Source organism: Nelumbo lutea, chromosome 2, assembly GCF_056320005.1.
Source record: "Nelumbo lutea isolate HS-2025 chromosome 2, American lotus-T2T, whole genome shotgun sequence".
NCBI classification, from domain to species: Eukaryota; Viridiplantae; Streptophyta; class Magnoliopsida; order Proteales; family Nelumbonaceae; genus Nelumbo; species Nelumbo lutea.
Genome location: NC_142685.1, coordinates 69,506,715 through 69,527,503, shown reverse-complemented (window position 1 = coordinate 69,527,503; position 20,789 = coordinate 69,506,715). Strand labels below are relative to the sequence as shown.

Genomic DNA, 20,789 nt, shown 5'->3' with positions numbered 1-20,789 from the left:
CCTCTTAGACAAGGTCCATAGCCATTTTAGGTTAAACATTTCTAATTGCTAAGTGTCAACCATCATATTAGGAGCCCCAAGGTACTGTAAGAGAGTCTTTCATTTTAAGATAGTCCCTTCCTACTAGTCTATGATGCCCCTATCATCCAATTAAGCAATTCAACCAACTGTCTCAGTAAAACAAATAGCCCAATTTTATGGTGCATCTATGTCCACCAATTCAACCTGTTTTCATGCTAATGATAGAAGGCCTTTAGAGATATCGCCTTATGATATTCCCTATCATCTAGCACTTATACCATTGATGAGGGAACAATTATATCAATCCCTAGGTTGGTTTTAGGTCTTACTATAGTGGCTCCCACTTACTTTCATAAAGTCATATTTAAGTGGGCCCTAAATGGGCTAGGGTTCCTGCAAGTTCCCTCTTTAAAGAGGAAACAAGAAAAGGGCTCATTACGTGGGAGATCGTTCAATGATCCATGTACATCATGGCAATCATGTCACTCAGCCATGATGGGCATAGAGAGCCACATAAACTCTTCACATGGGTCAAGCACTTATAGCCCATGTACGAACCACATTCATATAGCATATCACACATAATTGATCAAGAATCAACTTAAATCTTGTAAAACCCAAATCTTTATATTAACACATTATCAACCCATTATTGGACCCATTTATCCAATAAAATTTGACTTGATATATGAGCCCAACTACAAAAGGTAGTTCGACCCATATAGCAGTTCATGCTGAAATGGACTTATTTTGCTTTAAAATAAGCCCAACTAGCCTAGGTCTGACCCATATAGCAGTTCATTATTGGACCCATTTATCCAATAAAATTTGACTTGATATATAATCCCAACTACAAAAGGTAGTTCGACCCCTATAGTAGTTCATGCTGAAATGGGCTTATTTTGCTTTAAAATAAACCCAACTAGCCTAGGTCCAAAATTGATCACTTAATCATTGGTCTAAGGGGCTATTAATGGTCCCCAAAGAACCCTAGGTTTGGCTCATGTAAGGTGGACCAAAGCTAGATCAAATCGGCCTAGGGTTTGGTGTCCAAAACATGCATCAATTCAAAAACATCGGATCTGAAAATTCTCTAGTATGATTCATAATCAAAACAACAAAAAAAAAAATCAGCAAGAAGATAATTGAAGGAAATAACTAGGGCTGATAGTGTGATGGTCCGATTTTGATCTGGACAATCTGCAAGAATCCATCGATCTGCTATCTCCACATCAAACTTGTACTCCATCATCCTCTGTGGTCTCCAGCTTGTCCTCTAGTGTAAACAAACTCAGAAAACCCTAACCTCTAGTGCTTACACGAGGAAAAAAACCTAATAAATTAAAAAAAAAATTACAAACCAAGAATATCAAAAAAGCATGGTGTGCATTAAACTTGCCACCAATAAAGAATTCGATCTCCATCACACTTTCGGCCCATAAATTCAAGAATTCACCACTAAATTATTCCAAGTAATATCAAAACATCTAAAGACTAAATTTTGAATATTGGCCCCAAACTAAGAAACGAATTCTTAGTTCATATGTTCACTAGGTCAAATCGGCTAGACTAGTTCATGTCAATTTGACATTTGTTTCAAATCTTATTTGGTTCAGTCCAAGAACTGAACCTAGTACTCTGATACCACTATTGAAAGGGATAGAAATCATATTAGACATGGTTGAACCAGGTTTAGTGGCTGACCAAACTTTTTAAAAACTTTCTAACCCGACCCGGAAACCAATTTCTTGGTGATTTTGAAATCTAAAATTTCGGGATCGATCTTACACTAAACCGAACTAGATATGAAACCCAAGTTAAAATTGATTATACTTGATAGATAGACCAAAATGTTCAACTCCTAGAGTTGTAGTTCACGCCCAATATCAGTCCCAAAATTGGCCTCCAACTGAAGATGGCAGTGTGTGTGTGTGTGTGTGAACCGATTCAGCAACACCGTTTTAGCAAAACCAATTCCCAACTTGCTTGGGCTGATGTAGCTATGTGAACCTGGTATCCTCCGATGTTTTTCTTCTAAAAACAAAGTAGAGAACTGATGGAAATCAGTTCCTAATACAGCTGGATCAAGTTAGGACTGATAGGAAGTAAGGGAGAAGAGAAGCGAGCAAGAGAATGGAGAGAACTAAGTGAATTGTCCCTCCCCTCTTAGTCCCTTATATAGAGCATTATCCTAATCCTATTAGGAGCTTATCAAAATCAAAATTGAACCATGACTTTATCTTTAATTGATAAGCATAGTAGTCGTACAAGACTACAAATATCTCTTAGGTTTTGAACAGAAAATAAAGAAAGGAAGAGAGAAGAGGAGAAGAAAAAAAAAAGAGAGATGAAGAGGGAGAACTCGTGGAAAGGTTTTAAAAAGGAGAGAGCGGTTGGTGTGCTTCAAACAGCCGCCCCACTCCTTAATTTATATACATAGTTTCCTAATTGTAAAAGAACTTTAATGCTTACATGGCAATATAAGATAAGATTAAAAAAAAAACTAATCCTAGATAAGATAGAATAAAACTAATCCTACTAGGAAAATTGATCCTAATCAATTAAATCTAAGTACATCTCAGGGTGTCACATGAATACACTTAATGTGGAGTCCACAATTTCCTACACTCCCCCTTAAGTTGGGTAGTAGATATTTGTCATTCCCAACTTGCATAGATCTTCTTCTAACTTCTTTCTCGAAACAGCCTTGGTGAGAAGGTCTGCAAACTGCATGTCGGAGGCGATGTAGAGAAGGCATACTTCTTGAGATGTAGCCCTTTCTCTGATAAAATGTCGGTCCACTTCAATATGCTTAGTTCTGTCATGTTGTATTGGATTATGGGTTATATTAATGGCAGCCTAATTATCACAGTACAACATTAGGGGTTTCTAATCAACAATACTCAATTCCTCAAGTAATGATCTCAACCAAAGAATCTCAGCCACACCATTTGCCATGGACCTATATTCAGCTTCAGCACTTGAACGAGAAACAACACTTTGTTTTTTACTCTTCCAGGAGACCAGATTACCTCCTACAAAGGCACAATATCCAAAGGTAGATCTTCAGTCATCAACACACCCAGCCCAATCAGCATCTATGTAGACTTCTATCTCTATGTGGTCATTTTTCTTAAACAAAATGCATCTGCCTGGGGACCTCTTCAAATATGCTAATATCCTTTCAACCGCAAGGAGGTGAGTAGTTCTATGAGAGTGCATATACTGACTAATTACACTGACTGCACAATTGATGTCAGGTCATGTGAGGCAAAGATAGAGAAGCTTTCCAACTAACTGTTGGAACATAGCTTTATCTTCAATAGGCTCTCCACCCTCTGCACTAATCCTGTGGTTCTGTTCAATAGGTGTGTATGCAGGCTTAACTCCCAACTCTCCCGTTTCTTCTAGCAGATCAAGAACATACTTTCATTGAGAGACAAAAATCCCATGCTTTGATCTAGCTACCTCAATGCCCAAGAAGTATCATAGTTCCCCCAGATCTTTTACCTCAAACTCTTGATGGAGTTGCTTAAGAGACTCAATTTCACTAGTATCACTCCCTGTTACTACAATATCGTCCACATACACGGCAAGCAAGGTTACGAAGGAATCCACTCTCTTAATAAACAAGGTGTGGTCTGACTGAGACTGCACATATCCGAACCTATCAAGGGCTCGTCTGAATTTGTCAAACCATGCTCTAGGGAACTGTTTTAGTCCATATAGAGTTATGCTCAACCGACAAACCTTTCTTGTCTCCGTACCATAAAATCCTGGAGGCAACTGCATGTAAACTTCTTCCTGCAAGTCTCCATTGAGAATGGCGTTTTTAACATCCATCTGATACAATGGCCAAGAGTAACTAGCTACAAGAGATAATAGTACTCTGATAGTGGTCATCTTTGCTATTGGTGCAAAAGTTTCTAAGTAGTCAATACCATATGTCTGAGTAAATCCTTTTGCAACTAATTAGACCTTATACCTTTCAACAGAACCAGCATTGTGTTTGACTGTGAATACCCATCTAATCCAACCAGTTTCTTTCCTTTATGCTGATCAACTATCTCCCATGTATTGTTTCAAGGTGGTCAATCCCATGCCACAGAGATTTTAGGGTTGAAAAATAAACAGAGACCTGTTTCTCTCCTTGTCTGAGATTTTTAACCTCACATTTCAGCTCATAAGCCCTAGCAACATTAAGGGGCTGAGAGTAGGTTTCTTTCACAACATCCCATATTTCTTTAGTTGTTTTTGCCCATAAGTAATTTTGGTTGATGTGTGGCTGCATGGAGTTGCACAGCCATGTCATCACCAAATAATTTTCTTGAATCCACTTAGCATAAGTGGGATCCTCCTTAGTTGGTTCCCTCACATCTCCCAACAAATAGTTCAACTTTCCTCTTCCCCCAATGGTCATCATGGCTGATTGGGCCCACTCTAAGTAGTTTGAACTATCAAACTTTACAGTTGTAATCGGGAAGGTGTTTTCAGTCATGCCACCTGAACTAGTCCCCAAAACACCCTCTCCTTGGCTCTTAAACTCCATTCTTAGAAGTTAATTAAAGGGCACTTCCTAATTACTGTACTAGTCGGCCTACTGGGTCTGTAACTAGTAGTGGGACAAGATGAAGAATTCTGATTCAGTAAAAGAAACCTCTCTAATTATTGTGACAGTCGGCCTACTGGGTCTTGAGACTAATAACAATAAAAAAAAAAAATGATTCAGCTGTAACAGTCCTGCTAAAACAGCTCTATTAAGTCTTCCAGAGAGTAAAGAATTACTTTAAATCGAGAGAGACAAATCTGATTACCACCCTGAAATAATAACAGTCCTGAATCTCGAGGGTTTTCTCTTAAACCCCAAAAGAAATATAGAAATGAGAAATTTTTCTAACTATACCTCTTAGATCAAGTTATTCTTGCTGCCGATCTTAAGAAAGATTGAAATCTCACCAGGGAATTTTGTGATCAAAGAACTTCTGAAATTCTGATCGTCTCTTCCAGTCTTGAAAGGCTGATCTCGAACCAAAATTCCTCTGAAATTCTGATAGCCGCCTCCAGTCTTGATCAAGAACTAATCTTGATCCTCTTATCCTTCTCTGATTCTTCCTGGTTATCAAGGATCGATCCAATCTTTGGACTGCTGCTGTAGATAACCTACAAGAATCACCCGAAGAACTGATCTTTCTATTCTTCCAGCCCTAGGCAATTCTCATGTGGCCAGCTGGATCAAACTCACTGAGAAGCCCTAGATCTTGCTCTGATACCAAGTAGTCGTACAAGACTACAAATATCACTTAGGTTTTGAACATAAAATAAAGAAAGGAAGAGAGAAGAGGAGAAGAAAAAAAAGAGAGATGAAGAGGGAGAACTTGTGGAGAGGTTTTAAAAAGGAGAGAGTGGTTGGTGTGCTTCAAACGGCCGCCCCACTCCTTAATTTATATACATAGTTTCCTAATTGTAAAAGAACTTTAATGCTCACATGGCAATATAAGATAAGATTAAAATAAAACTAATCCTACTAGGATAGGAAAGTTGATCCTAATCAATTAAATCTAAGTACATCTCAGAGTGTCACACGAATACACTTAATGTGAAGTTCACAGTTTCCTACAATAAGCATTATATTATCAAGAGAATGGGTGTTCCATACCCATATCTATACTCATTTTCGACCCAAATCACATGATAACTTAATGTTAGACAGTTTTGTATGCCCTTAGCTTCAATCAGAATGATGTACATTATGAGTTTATTGTAAATGAATAAAAGTACATATTTGATTCATGTTTCCTTGGTATGTTTCTGTGCAATACCCTTAAACTGGACACTTAATGAGACTCGTGTTAGTTTAGAATGTTCACAGCCAGTGGGTCGGTCTGGAGAGACCTATCCTGATAAGGTTGACACTAATGTGCCACCAAGTCGGTTGGGGTGGCCTGTCTCAACTGCCAGGGTGAGACCCTAGGCACATGCAGTGTAGGATCAATTGAATCTTTGAACTAGACCAGATTTCCAGTATTGCCCTAGACCTTGGAGATTAATGGGCAAAATTGGAAAGTTACACCCAACCCCTAGGCTCGATTATGATACTGCACTAGGTGTCGGATTGGGCTATCTTTGATGTACCAATCAGTGAGATCCTTAGCGGGGGTCAAAACCTGGGTATGTTGGGACAATCTGAGAATTCATCTGAGTGGGTGATCATAGTGACAGGATCAGCCCCTTTGTCGGACAAAGGTAATGATCGGGGATGCACTCTCTCTGATGGAAACCAAGACTGTCGGCAGCCGATTTCAATCGTTGAGATTTGTCTTGCAAAATATATTTTATATGAGATATAAAAGTATATATACATTATGGTTTCTAAAATGTTTGCAAAAGGTTTTAATTCCCGGGATCCATATGAGTAGAGAGTGCAACACCGTTCCTTGCAGCCGAAGGAGAGGTCCTCTCTTGTCGGGCAGTGTTTGATCATTATGGACTGAGAGGTTGAGTGTAAGACCATTAAGGACAATACCTGATAGGCTAATCTTGCATCTACCCACAGTCCCTGGGTGTTACAAGGTGGCTTGGCCCAGGGACCACTTAGGGTAAGTGTTGAGCCCATAGAGCCCATTTGATGGGTTTCAGGGGGTGCTCTGTCCATAACAGTGTATTCGGCCAGGCTTTGTAACAAAGGCTGGGCTGAACCCATGTGGCTGATGTGTAGATCAATGCTTGGGTCCCACGCCATACAAGGAAGCTCAACTGGGCAACAGTTAGGAAGGCTAAGTGAGCACATGACCTTAATGGGCCTAAAGCCCATTTCGAACTGGGCAGTTTTAATTAGTTAAATATGGGGCGAATTCTGAGATGGATTAGCAGATAGGATAGAGTCTTGACCCTATCCACTCAGAGAGTCCAGATCTGAATGTGATTCAGATCTAGAAACCTCTTAATGAGATTATGAGAAGGTTGATCTAATCTATAGATAAGATAAGGGTTTATCCTTATCACCTAAAGGGATGTCTGATCCAAATATGATTTGGATCAGCAACTCCTAATTGGATTAGGAGCTGATCCTTTAGGGTTACAAAAGAAGGAAGGGGCGGCAGCCTTTAGAAGAAACATATTCACATCCTCTTTAGAGCTGAAATCATAGAAGAAAGAATTAAGCAACCCTACAGAATTCTTTCTTGCCGCCTCCTTCTCCCCGCCGCCTACCTTGCTAGTTCGATCTCCAATTCAGTGGAAGAAGTCAATATTTGATCTTGATATCAGTTCTTTGTGAAAGGACTGATAGGAAGTTGTGCTCACGTGCCATCCTGCCATTTCTTGCGAAGGACTAGGTTCTTGGAGAAGAACTCTGTTGATTCTGCTCCATCCTGCACTGCACCATCTTCAGTGGGAGCAGTCTTTGGATCCTTCCTTGGGCGTGAACACCTCCATTGGGAGATATTACTTCTCCGTATCAGGTATAATTCTCTCCTACTGCTTTTGTTCAGATCTGGTTCAGTTTATGGTTCAAGATTGATCATTGAAAATATGATTTTCTAAATAGGGAATGCGATTCCCAGTTGAAAGGGAGAGAAATTTTTTTGAAATTCGCCCACCTTATTCCGCAAAATTTGGGCATCCATACGATGGATCTCTCATCCCTTCACTTAAGTCACTTAACTAATCATATTAGCAATGGGCCTAAGGCCCATTTTCTTTAGTGGTTCATGTTCCAAGGTGTTGCATGGCGACTTTGGGCCTGAATTTTGTATGGTGTGAGACCCACAAAGATCTCACATAATTCCATAAGGGTCCGGCCCCACCTATGGAAGAGGTTAGGATGAATTCACTTTCAAGGGCAGTGAACCCCTGACCCTATCGGTTTGGGCTCAACATTTACACATAAATGATTCTTGGATTCAACCACTCTATGAAAGCCTAAGAATAATGGACTTACGTAAGATCAAGCCCATCAGGTAGTCAGCCCTATAATGGTCTTGTACACCTAAGCTCTTAGCCCATAATCATCAAAACATTGCCCACAGAAAGGGACATCTTCCCTGACTTCATAATGTAGTGTCACACTCAGCTCGAATGGATTCCGAGATTAAAACCTTTTTCATAAAATAATAATATTACATATAAATACATTTTGCAAACAGATTTCAAATACAATTGAAATCCACTGCCAGCAGTTTAAGTTTCCATCAGAGAGAGTGTAAACTCTAATATCACTTTGTCTAACAAAGGGGTCAATCCTATTGTTATGATCTCCCACTCAGGTAATTTCCCAAACTGCCCCAACATACCCAAATATTTAACCCTTGATGTATCTCACTAGTTGGCATGTCAAAGACAACTCAATCCAAAACTTAGTAATCATAACCTCTTCCAGAGGTCAGGCCAAATCCTTATGGAATTATTGAGACCTTTGTGGGTCCCATGCCATACAATATACAGGCCCAAATGGCTATGCAACACCTTGGGTCATGAACTATTAAAGAAAATGAGCCTAAGGCCCATTGCTAATATGATTAATTAAGAGATTACATGTGATTTGGGTCAAAAATGGGTATAGATCTAGGTATGGAGCACCCATTCTCTTAAGAAGATAATGTTTATCAAATAAAGATAAAGTCCTAATCCAAAACGGATTCGAATCAGCTCCTAATAGGATTAGGAGACTGCTCTATGTTAGGGACTAAGAGGGGAGGGATGATACACCCAACTCTCTCCATTCTCTTGCTCTCTTCTTTCTCCCTTGCCTCCTAGAAACCCTAATTTGGCCCAGTTGTGTTAGGGGCTGATTTACATCAGTTATCTACTGCGTTTTTGGAAGAAAAACATCAGATGACATTAGGTTCACATAGTACATCAATCCAAGCAAGTTTGGAACCAGTTTTGTTGAAACTGTGTTATTGAATATGCTTCGTACACACAACTATGCCATCTTCAGTTGGAGGCTGATTTTGAGTCTGATATTGAGTGTGAACTACCACTCTAAGAGCTGCACATTGTGCTCTCCGTATCAAGTATAATCAGTTTTAATTTGGGTTTCAAATCTGGTGTGGTTCAGTGCAAGATCGATCCTAAAATTTCAGATTTCAAAATCATCAAGAAATCGATTCTCGGGTCGGATTAGAAATTTTTTAAAAATTTGACCGGCCACTAGACTTGGTTTGACAATGTCTAATCTGATTTCCAACTCTTCGAGCAAAGCTCAGCCCAGCTCAAGGTTACACAATTTACCAACTCAGGCCCAACCTATTTTTCAAGACTTATGTAATATATGTACTTCTATACATACATATGTAATATACACATCTACATAGGTGTGTTTATCATTTTGTTGGGTGGACTCAGTAGCTCAAGTTGGGATCAAGCTACCCAAGGCCTCAACCCAAGCTAACTAGTGCAAAAGCTCGGGTTAGGTCAGGTTGCGCCCACCCAATTTGCATCTCGTAACTTGGGGTAAGCCAACCCAAGCAAGTGGGACAGACTTTATGCCATCTAAATTCAGGAAACCTACATATAAACACATAATATATATGACGAGTATCATCTAAATTACTTACATTATCATATAAGTATAGGCATTAATCAAACACATACTATATCCATAACAAATGCTTATGTATACATACTTATGCATAACTAAATGCTATGTATTAGGGGTGACCTTTGTGCAACAGTTGGGTTGCTCCATTGCGACCTGGGTTGCTAGGGTTCAAATCCTAGGAACAGCCTCTATGTATGTGCAGCAGGGGTAAGACTGTGTATATCTGTCCTTCCCCAGACCCCGCATGGAGGGAGTCTCGTGCAATGGGCTGCCCTTTTTTATGTACTAGTTAGAGTGCACGTGCATTGCACGTGGAAATTCTAGATGATGATAATGATAATAATAATAATAATAATAATAATAATAATATATCCAAAATTTTCTATAAATTTTATATATTTTTTGCTTTATTATTATTAATCAGATGCAGATTGCAAAATCCAAACCTGATTATATGAGAACCTCATCCAAATATGTGATAATCAAAAAGAGTTGTGAAGTTTCAAGCAATGTTTTAAAAAATGACCCGGAACCGGAACTGTTCTAGCCACTGGTTTTCGGGTCAACAGTTCAATCGTTAGATTTGAATGAACAACCCGTTTTGACAACAAAATTTTAAAAAAATTAAAAATAACAATTAAAATAAAAAAAAAAACTACCAAAAAACATTAAACGAGTCGATGGTTCGACCACTTGGGTCAACGGGTCTATTATGATTCGGCCTGCCCTTGAGTTCCGTTAGTCTAATAACAGCCAAGAAGAGAGAAGAAGAAAGAAGAAAGAAAGAGAGAGAGAAAAGAGGAGAAAAGGAGAGAAGAAAAGTCTGGTTCGAATGAGAGAAAAATTACCTCTCCCATTCGGCCAGACATGTTTTATATTACTAACATAATAGAAAAGACACGTGCCCTTACTTAAGTGAGGGACACTAGTTCTAATATAATATTACAGATCAGCAACCTCAAAATAAGTATAAAGACAAAAATACCCCTACACTAACACTTCCCCTCAAGCTGGAGAGTATATATCATATAATCCCAGCTTGTTACATATGTAGTCCACTCTTCCCCGACTCAACCCTTTAGTAAATAAGTCAGCCCACTGGTTCCCTGTGTTAACATATGCAGTGTCTATCACTCCATTCAGCACCTTCTCTCTCACAAAGTGACAGTCAACCTCTATGTTCTTGGTTCTTTCATGAAACACCGAATTAGAAGAAAAATGAACTACAGTTTGATTGTCACAGTAGAGCTTCATTGGAGTGTTAACATTGTATCCTATCTCCTGTAGAAGATTCCTTAGCCACACTAATTCACAAGTAGTATGTGTCATAGCTCTATATTCTGCCTCTGCACTGCTTCTCGCTATGACTGTCTGCTTCTTACTTTTCCATATCACCAGATTACCCCCAAGAAAAGTGCAATAGCCTGTGGTAGACCTCCTATTAGACATAGAACCGACCCAATTAGCATTAGTATATCCTTCTATTTCAAGTTTTCCACCACTTTGGTATATCAAACCATGACCAGAAGCCCCTTTTAAATACCTCACAATTCTTAGAACCGCATCCCAATGAGGAACCAGAGGTTTCTGCATGAACTAACTTACCACACTAACCACAAATGAAATATCTGGCCGAATAATGGTTAGGTAATTCAGTTTACCTACAAGTCGCCGGTATCTGCCAGGGTCTTCAAACACTTCACACACATCACTACTCAGCTTAGTATTTGTTTCCATAGGTGTTTCAGTTGGTTTAACACCTAACAAACATGTTTCCTTTAGCAAATCAAGCACATATTTCCTATGACACAAATTAATACCATGCTTAAACCTTACCACTTCTATCCCCAAGAAATATTTCAATTTACCAAGGTCCTTTGTTTGAAAATGTTCCTGTAGAAAAGTCTTCAACCTATCAATGCCCATTTTATCATTCCCGGTAATAACAATATCATCCACATACACCACACCAATAGGATTTTTCCTGCCTGAGAGTCATGACTAAAGACGGAATGATCAACTTGGCACTGTTTCATACCAAACTTCTTTACCACCTCACTGAACCTACCAAACCATGCTCAAGAAGACTGTTTAAGCCCATAAATAGCCTTCTTTAGTCTGCATACCTTACCATCCTCCCCTTGAGCAACAAACCCCGGTGGTTGCTCCATATAGACCTCCTCGAGCAAATCACCATGCAAGAAAACATTCTTGATATCAAACTGATAGAGGGGCTAAGCATACATAGCAACAAGAGAGATCACAATACAAACTGAACCTATCTTAGCAACTGGGGAGAAGGTCTCTGTGTAGTCAATACCATAGGTTGAGGAGTACCATTTTACAACCAATCTAGCTTTCAGGCGCTCTACACTACCATCAGGTAAATACTTAACAGTATAAACCCACTTACAATCGACAGCCTGCTTCCCAGGAGGAAGAGTGGTGAGGTCCCAAGTATGATTATGAGTTAGAGATAAGAGTACTTCTTCCATTGCACGGCACCACCCTGGAGAGGCAAGGGCTTTCTGGACATCCTTAGGGACAACAATTGAGGATAACAAAGAGATAAAGTGGCAATGGGAAGCGGAAAGGTGAGTGAGTGAAACATAATTAGAAATAAGATGAAGGGTACAAGTGCGTTTACCTTTTTCGCAAGGCAATGGGAAGATCAAGATCAGATACTAGGTTTGAGGCTGGTGTGGAGACAACTGCCAGATCTGTTGACGTTGATGGAGCTGGAGGAGTAGCAGCCGGTACATGTGGGCGATGTGTATACACTTAACGAATAAGTGGCCGTTCAACAGGTGGTGGGACTGGAGGCAAGGACTTGGTCACAGCTGGAACAAGGGGAACAGAATCCGCAACTGAAAGTGGAAGAGGAGGAGGTGATGAGGAGGAAGAAGCATCACCAGACCCCAAGAAAAACGGAGTAGACTCAAAGAAGATAACATCAGCACACATAAAGGAACGTCAAGAACTAGGATGATAACACTTATACCCTTTCTGGGTCCGGGAATAGCCAAGGAAGATGCACTTAATGGATCGTGCATCTAACTTGTCCGTCCCGGGGCCCAGATTATAGACAAAGCAGACACACCCAAAAACCCGAGGAGAAAGAGGAAAATGATGAAAAGGTGGGAAGCAAGGTAGTGAATGGGGAATGACCATCAAGGATAGACGTGGGCATCCGATTAATCAAGAAGCAAGAAGTAAGCACCACATCTCCAAAAGGGTTTGGGAGCATTCATGTGATGCATGAGGAATCGAATTGTTTCCAAAAGATGACGATTCTTTCTCAGCCACCCCATTTTGTTGTGGGGTGTAGGTACATGAGGTCTGATGAAATGATGAAGAGAAATATTCACAGCCATTACTGGAACAAAAAATTTTAATGTGAACACCAAATTGGTTGTGAATCTCAGCATAAAATTTTTGGAAGATGGTAAACAATTCACTCATTTCTTTCATTAAATAGAGTCACATCATCCTTGAATAATCATCAACAAAAATGACAAAATATCTATATTCATTGTATGACATCACTTTATAAGGACCCCAAACATCTGAATGAACCAAAGAAAAAGGACTCGACACACAGTTATCAACCCTAGGACTAAAGGGAACACGATGATGTTTCCCCAACTGACACGACTCACAAACTAAAACAGAAAGTTGACTCAACGAAGGAACCAAAGACTTCAAAACTTTCAGCGAATGATGACCAAATTGACAGTGCCACTGGAGAGGAGAGAGATGACTGGAGAGCTGTTGATGTTCTTCCACCACCGTCAAAATAATACAATCCACTAGCTTCATGCCCTCCACCAATCTTCATCCCCATCTTAATATCTTGAAAAACACACGAAGAAGGGTAAAAAGTAATAGAGCAATTGAGCGACTTGGTCAACTTACTAACAAACATAAAGTTAAACGGAAATTTAGGGACATACAAAACTAAGTATAAAGATAAGGGGGTCATGTTAACATTGCCAACACCACAAATGGAGGATGCGGAACCATTAGCAAGGGTAACAGATTGTGATGTTGAGCAGTGAGAGAAGGAAGAAAACACAACTGGGGTTCTAGTCATGTGATCGGAGGCTCCAGAGTCAATAATCCAGGGATTGGGTGTAGATGCCAAACAAGCCATAGCTGAGATGTGAATTTGACAAACCTCTCATACTCATCACGGGGAACACTCACCATCTCCTTCCTGGGAACATCTGTGGATGTAGGATGCATCTGATCAACTGAATGATTCTCCTGTCTGAAACTGGTGTCACTAGTCATGGCATGATTAGCCCAAATTCAGGGTGGACCATGCAACTCATAGCAATAATTAATGGTATGTCCATCCATACCATAATGAGTACATCTCGGACCCGAGCCACGCCCTCTGCCACGGGCTCCCCCTGAATCTTTACCTCCACCATGGTTATATGTAGGTCCACCACCACCACTCCGGCCATATACTGGACCACTACTATCACTATGGCCAGACTAAGCTCCCCGAGCTCCACCCCTAACACCACGGCCCCTTGATACTGCAAAGGTTGATCTATCAGAAACATTAGAGTTCTCAGTAGATCCAATGGAAGTCCCCTGAAGTCGAGCAAACACCTCTTCTAAGGAAGGGAGAGCTGATCCTCCTAGTATCTGAGCCCGCACTGGTTCATACTCAGATTTCAGCCCCACCAAAAATCGAGTCACATCAAGTTGCTCTCTCTGTTGTTGCTGAATTTTGACATCAGAAGTGAGGGGGTGATAAACATTCAACTCATTACGAATGTTTCTCATACTAGCATAGTACTCCTCAAGACTCTAATTGCCCTGTTGCAGATTAAAGTATTCTTGATACAGCCGATATACTCTGGTTGTATTGTCTTGACCAAAATACAACTTCTTAGCATGGTCCCACACATCTTTGGCAGTGTCGAGAAACATGAAACTTGCACTAATCTTGGGTTCCATACCATTCCATAACCACGTGATAATCTGGGCATCCTCTTGTTCCCAATCATCATACTCATGAGAATCAGTGGAGGGTTTCTTCTCCCTTATGTGTTTCACCTTCTTCTTTGCCTTCAGAATAACTTCTACAAATTTAGCCCAAGGTACATAATTCTCTCCATTCAGCTTAATGGAGGTCATTTGAACATTCAAGTAGTCAGTAGGTATCATCACATTAGATTTGCTAGCACTACTATCTCCCGTTGCTGAATTCTGTTATTACTGAATTCGGCACACTGCACACTACTTGATCACACTGATCACACTGGTTTAAACACTTTTTATTGCTGAAGATTGCACTCCTTACACCACAAACCCTACCCCACGACTACCTGAAATCTCACCACACTATATGAGGACCACTCCCCCTTCAAATCACACAAAAAAAACAGCATAAACCCAAGCACACTACAGTCTGAAATCCCACCATACGATCTGAAACATACTTCCTATTTGGTTCATAACAAAAATATGCATAGAAATCTCTTACCTCATCACCCGAAAAACAAACCAAACACAAAAAAAAAAAAATCAGACCACACAAGACACCCACTGCACCACACGAATCAGCCCTCTTCTCTTCATCGATTAGGGGAGGGCTTCTTAGAAACCACAGCAACCGACCATGAACATCACAACCGGAGGCATAGAGACCTCCAAGGGAAGAGGGCGACCACCCCTTTTCAACCCTTTCCCTTATCTCCAATCGATGGTAGAGGAATCAAGAGAAAACTCTAGACTAAGTGCGCAGAAAACAGAAATCTGGGCAGATCTGAGTTGCTTAGTTGTGCTCTGATACCATATTATGATTCGACTTGCCCTTGAGTTCTGTTAGTCTGATAACAGCCAAGAAGAGAGAAGAAGAGAGAAGAAAGAGAGAGAGAGAAAGAGAGAGAGAAAAGAGGAGAAAAGGAGAGAAGAAAAGTCCGGTTCGAATGAGAAAAAAAATTACCTCCCATTTGGCCAAACATGTTTTATATTACTAACATAATGGAAAAGACACATGTGCCCTTACTTAAGTGAGGGACACTAGTTCTAATACAATATTACAGATCAGCAACCTCAACATAAGTATAAAGACATAAATACCCCTACACTAACAGGGTCATTGACCAATTCAACAGTTTTTTGGCCAGGGACCGGGTTTGGGGTAAAACGGAACCGATTGCCTAGACAATTCCCGGGCCGAACAATCTAACCATTCGGGTTAACATTGGTTTCAAGTATCATTGGTAAGCCTACTTGCTTGGCTAAACTCTTCTTTTTTGTAGTGTTTTCTCTTTTGGGAGTATCTTTTTTCTATTGTTCATTTATCAAAAAAAATGTAAGACTTAAATTGATGATTGATCAATTTGATTCGGATGGTTGAATTACTTAGCCACCACTTTGATAAAAAATGGTTTGTTTTTTAGTCGATTTTAAAATATATGGGTTTATATTATTAAAAATATTGATATAGAGTTAATTAGTAGTATTTTTTAGTGAAAATAACTTCTAAGTATAGCATTTAATGCCTTAAGTATAAGACTTAATGAGAAGGGATAATGAGGTGGAAAGTAATAATTGAAGTTACATTTTCAACCATTACAATTAGAGATGAATTAAATACACAAATATAGGCATTTTAGTATCCACTAAAGCTATAATAAAAGGATTTTTATACCCTTTCTTAAACAAAGAAGCAGAGGGTAATTTTAGTCCAAAAAAAGTTTCACATTTCATTCACACTTTATATATAATAAAGATTAGGGGTGACCATTTTTAGCCTGGCCAGCCCGCAATAATATTTTTTTTTTATAAATGAATAATGATTTTATTACTTATGGAAGAAAGTATACATTCACCCTAAGAGGAGGCATAAGATGTTACCCCCCCCCCTAGAGATGAGAACATAAACACACTCTTAACAAGATACAATCATAAGGTAGCCCAAAATAATTCAGCCCTTGAGACCCCTTGTTTAGTCAAAGAATCAGCCATAGCCCACAATAATATATTACAGTACAGTGGAATTTCTACTATTGTTTCTCTTAAATACTTCGATCCTATTAAAGTTTCAAGAGGCTCTTTTAGCCACTCCTAGGGACTCAAAAATAGAAAACATCATAAAACCAATCACCTCAAATTTGGGAATTAAATATTACTAGAAGGTGCAAAGAAAACTAAAAGACAAAAATATATATATATACAAATTTGGACATTAATTCATCAAAAAAGGAGACAAGAAAAAAGCAAGGGAATGACTGACTTGTTTTTCTATATGCCAACTTCTCATCTGCCTGGGATATTGAACTTTAGAGTCACAAGCATCCCTAAGCCAAACAAACCTACTTTTAGAATTCAGTCAGCTATTTCATGAACCAGGTTTGATGGGGTCAGGATCTCCTATGCTTTTTCCTCAACTTTCTCCTACACTCCCATCCAGTCTATGAAAGTTGTCCCCTTACACGTGCTAAATACCTATTAATGTGTAAATACCTACACTGAATGGAAGTGCAGGAGAAAAGTGTAAGAAAAAAACGTAGGATGTCTGAAGTTGGTTTGATGAAACTCTGAAAAAGGTATAGTTTACTAGTCCAAAGAGTGATAACCAGTCCTAAGACAAAAATACTGGAGGAAACAACAACATAGCAGTCGCTTGTTGACATTTCAGATTTAGCATCCATTGATTCTATCTCACTGCCCAAAAGAATGTGGCAACTCAAATGCTTGATCATTCAGTCAAAATTCTTAGGATGTCCTCTTAGCAGCAATCAAAGATTGAAACCAATCCTCTTCCAAGTGCACCTAGGTATTGCACAGCCATGAAGCATTTAGGCTTCAGTATTCCTTGTAAAGTAGAACCCAGTGATGATTTTGGGGTACATTCCAGAAAACGTGAGGAAGCAACTAGAGTAACAACCATAATAAAAAAATTATCCACATCAAATGCATTCATGACATGTATAATAGCCACTGATAAGTGATAAGTATATTTGTGTTAGAAAGACCTTGCCTTCTCTGGTATTTGATGCTGCTATCTGTAAAATAGACATTTCCTTCATCATCAATGTCCAAATCATTAGTGAACCTCAACGGAACCCCTTCCACCTCAGTAACAAGTGATTTTGCCAGCCCACCTTCTGGCCCCACCTTCATCAACCCAAAATATGCATCAGCAATGTAAAGTTCTCCTGTCTTCTTGTCAAATCTAAGCCCCAGTGGACGGCCGCAGATGTGCTCGTTCTTCAAGTAACCCATTGGTGATGGCTTTGGGCTGCATAATTCTGACCTGAACCCAGATACATATGGCAAAAGATATTAAGTGAAAATACAAGTGGGGGATAAAAGCATTTAAGAAGCTAAAAAAACAAGAAAAATGCTCCAGATTGTTGTTTCTGTGTACAAGTTAAGAAAACCCAAATTAACATAAATCTTCATTTATGTGTTTCCATGTGTTATCAGATTTTTGGATAAGACGCAATTGACAAAACTTGATTTGGCTATACAATTCCATACCCTTGGGCAGTATTATCTATTTGAAGCAACCATTAAGAGCTTCTTGGAGGTTGACCAACCAGGAAGGTTATGCCCTTCCCTTTGTTGTCCTCCATCATTGCCATGGCTGCTTTTGAACAATTAAGCCCCTCCCTGTTAAGCTACTCTCTAGCTTATATTACTTTGTTAAGAACAGGTAGAGAAGAGATGGAGAGACTAGGGACTATAAGGATTTAGATGCGTGACTCATATAAAGGGGTTGTCCAAATTCCTTCACAAACTATTTCTCATATATTTTAAAGTTTAAATAGAAATAAAATCGGGTAAGAGTGGATATTTTTTATCTCAAAAGCTATCAAAGTATTAAAAAACAGTGTTAAACATTAGAGAATTTCTGGAAAAAAAAAGATAGATCCAATTAACTTCAGTCCCATATTTCTTTTGGGAATTATATTCAATTCATTGATTGTTGGTTACTACTTGCTAATTTATAAGTTAATTACAAAGTAGCATATATTGACCAACCCCATCATCCTCGTCAACTGGCCGAACCTGGTTGAATGAATAGTGTTATCTTTCCTGGTATGGCATCTCTTCCCGTCTCATCCTAATTACCATTTGCAATTCCTTCATGTTAAAAGATTACAAGTTGCAGAATAACCCTCTTCTAACAAAATTAAAACCTCGAGGTCTAAACCATTCAAAGAAAACCAAAAAAAAAAAAACTTAAGCTTAAAAGCATATGATATGCACAAAGTACATGCTAAAATCAAGTTTAATTCTAAACACAGAAATCGTCTTGTCCTATTTGACCCCAGAAATATTAGAACACTAGGGGGTGTTCTTAATAATGTCTTTCCGGTTGATGGGTGCAAGCTTTTCCGGTATCATAGCCGAACCCTCTGAAAGAAAACCATATGTTCAAGAACGTGAAAAACAAGAACATTCATGTTGGAGAACAGTATTGTACGGTTTACAAACTCAGAAGATCGAAACATGGGGGAAAAAGCAAAGAAAACGACCCAACTCACCTATTTGGGGAAGTATAAGCGAAATCAGTCCAGGACTCGCCGTTCCAGAAAAGAATCCGGCCGTCGGCAACCCCAGTATAAGGTCCCCGACCGAGGGAATCGAACGCGACGCTTTCAGGGCCTTGCACCTGGTTCAGAAACTTAATCTCTGCTTTCTGTAACAGATTCTGACTGTCCCTCTCAACTGGAATATCCGACCAGGGTGGCAAGTCGATTTTGTGAGCTACAAAATCTGGGAAATCGTAAATAGCGCTGTGCTTAAAGGGGTCGATTCCACAGTAGAGAGCCAACAGGAGGAATATCCCGGCGAAAACTCCGGTCAGGGACATTGCCGGAAATTAGCAAATTTCCCAGTACTTGGGAAGGTTGGTTAGTTGGGAAGGTTGGCTAGTTGGTTCACTTGGTTGTACGTGTACCAGACTTTGCAACCAACCCCACGAGCTTAGACGAATAGGTCGATTGCCTAATTTTCTTGAAATGGACTTGGTTGAGTATGTAATTTTGAGACATTAAACGTTGATTTATCAGATATCATTGGTACATAACTACTTTTTTGCGACTTTACACGAAAAGGTTGTTGACTGGTTGCAGGGTTCTGTGCGGTAGGTAGCATTATAGCAACTCCACGAACGGCAATAATTCTTTTCCCACTGTGGGTCCAAACCAATAAAGTTTTCGGGTGCCAATTTACTATCCAAACTTTAAAATGCAACAATATACTACCTAAATTTTTTATATGCAACAATTTAATATCTATTATTAATGTACCGTTAGTTATGTATATTACATAATCTCATGTGCCATTTAAAACTTTTGAAAATATTAAAATTATCCTTAAAAATAAAACATATTATTCATTTTCAAGAGAATGAAACAGAGCCCAAACTTTCAAACCCAAGAGTCCAAAATAAATGAATCTGTAAACAATGATGCATTCTTCTCATCCAGCAACCCCAATGTGACTTTCACTGTCATCCCTGGGTTCAAGATCAACAAGAATGCTATACAATGTTAGGGGTATCTCTCTTCAGCTTGATCTCATGTAAACATTGGGGCGAATCTACCACTGAACTGATGTGATCGTCTGATGCCACCGTTGTTTCCTTTTCCTCAATCGACCGGTACCTGACAAAGTTGCATCAGCAGTGCCAAAATCTGGGTCAACCCGTTAAGAGGGTGTAGAGGGACTCTGATCTAGAATTTGGAGCGTAGAGGGAAAATTGTGAGCTCAGTCACTTAAGGACTCCAATCAAGAATTTGGAGCGTAGAGGGAAAAGGATGGGATGAGAAATATTGGGATGATAAGGGAAAATTTTAATTTCTCAGTTAGTTATAATGTGTTTGTTTGATGAGAAAGTTTTTGTGAGAAAATCCACTTTCTAGTGTTTGTTTTGCAAGAAAATTTATAGGAGAAAATGGCTGAATAACGACGCCCAACATTCTTTGCATCCATAAACTGAGTAACAGCGTCCAACGAGGAACCAGATGGGTAAGATGAGAGAGGGAATGGGAAAGAAGCATTAGTGTATTCAGGAACAACGGAAATAAAAATAATATATATATTTAAATGGAGTTCAAAGAATATCAATTAAGCAGTGATGCACTCATAGAAATTTCATAAAAATAAACTATACTAATAAAAATTATAGAACTTAAATTAGTCTTTATATGAAATTATACAACAAATAAATTAAAATTGTTCTTAT

The 20,789-nt window shown here is 39.2% G+C and overlaps 1 protein-coding gene across 1 annotated transcript in view; it reads right to left on the bottom strand.

The window, feature by feature from the left end:
- Positions 1-20,343, bottom strand: part of LOC148871406 (protein STRICTOSIDINE SYNTHASE-LIKE 3-like) — a 33,804-nt gene extending 13,461 nt beyond the window's left edge. Inside the window, exons 1-2 of the mRNA XM_088968608.1 lie at positions 19,084-20,343; positions 17,571-17,846 (exon numbers count right to left, since the gene is read on the bottom strand). Of these exons, the coding sequence (XP_088824734.1) occupies positions 17,571-17,846; positions 19,084-19,412 (605 nt within the window). The 5' untranslated portion in view covers positions 19,413-20,343. The remainder of the gene's footprint in view (positions 1-17,570; positions 17,847-19,083) is intronic.
- Between the last annotated feature and the right edge of the window lie 446 nt (positions 20,344-20,789).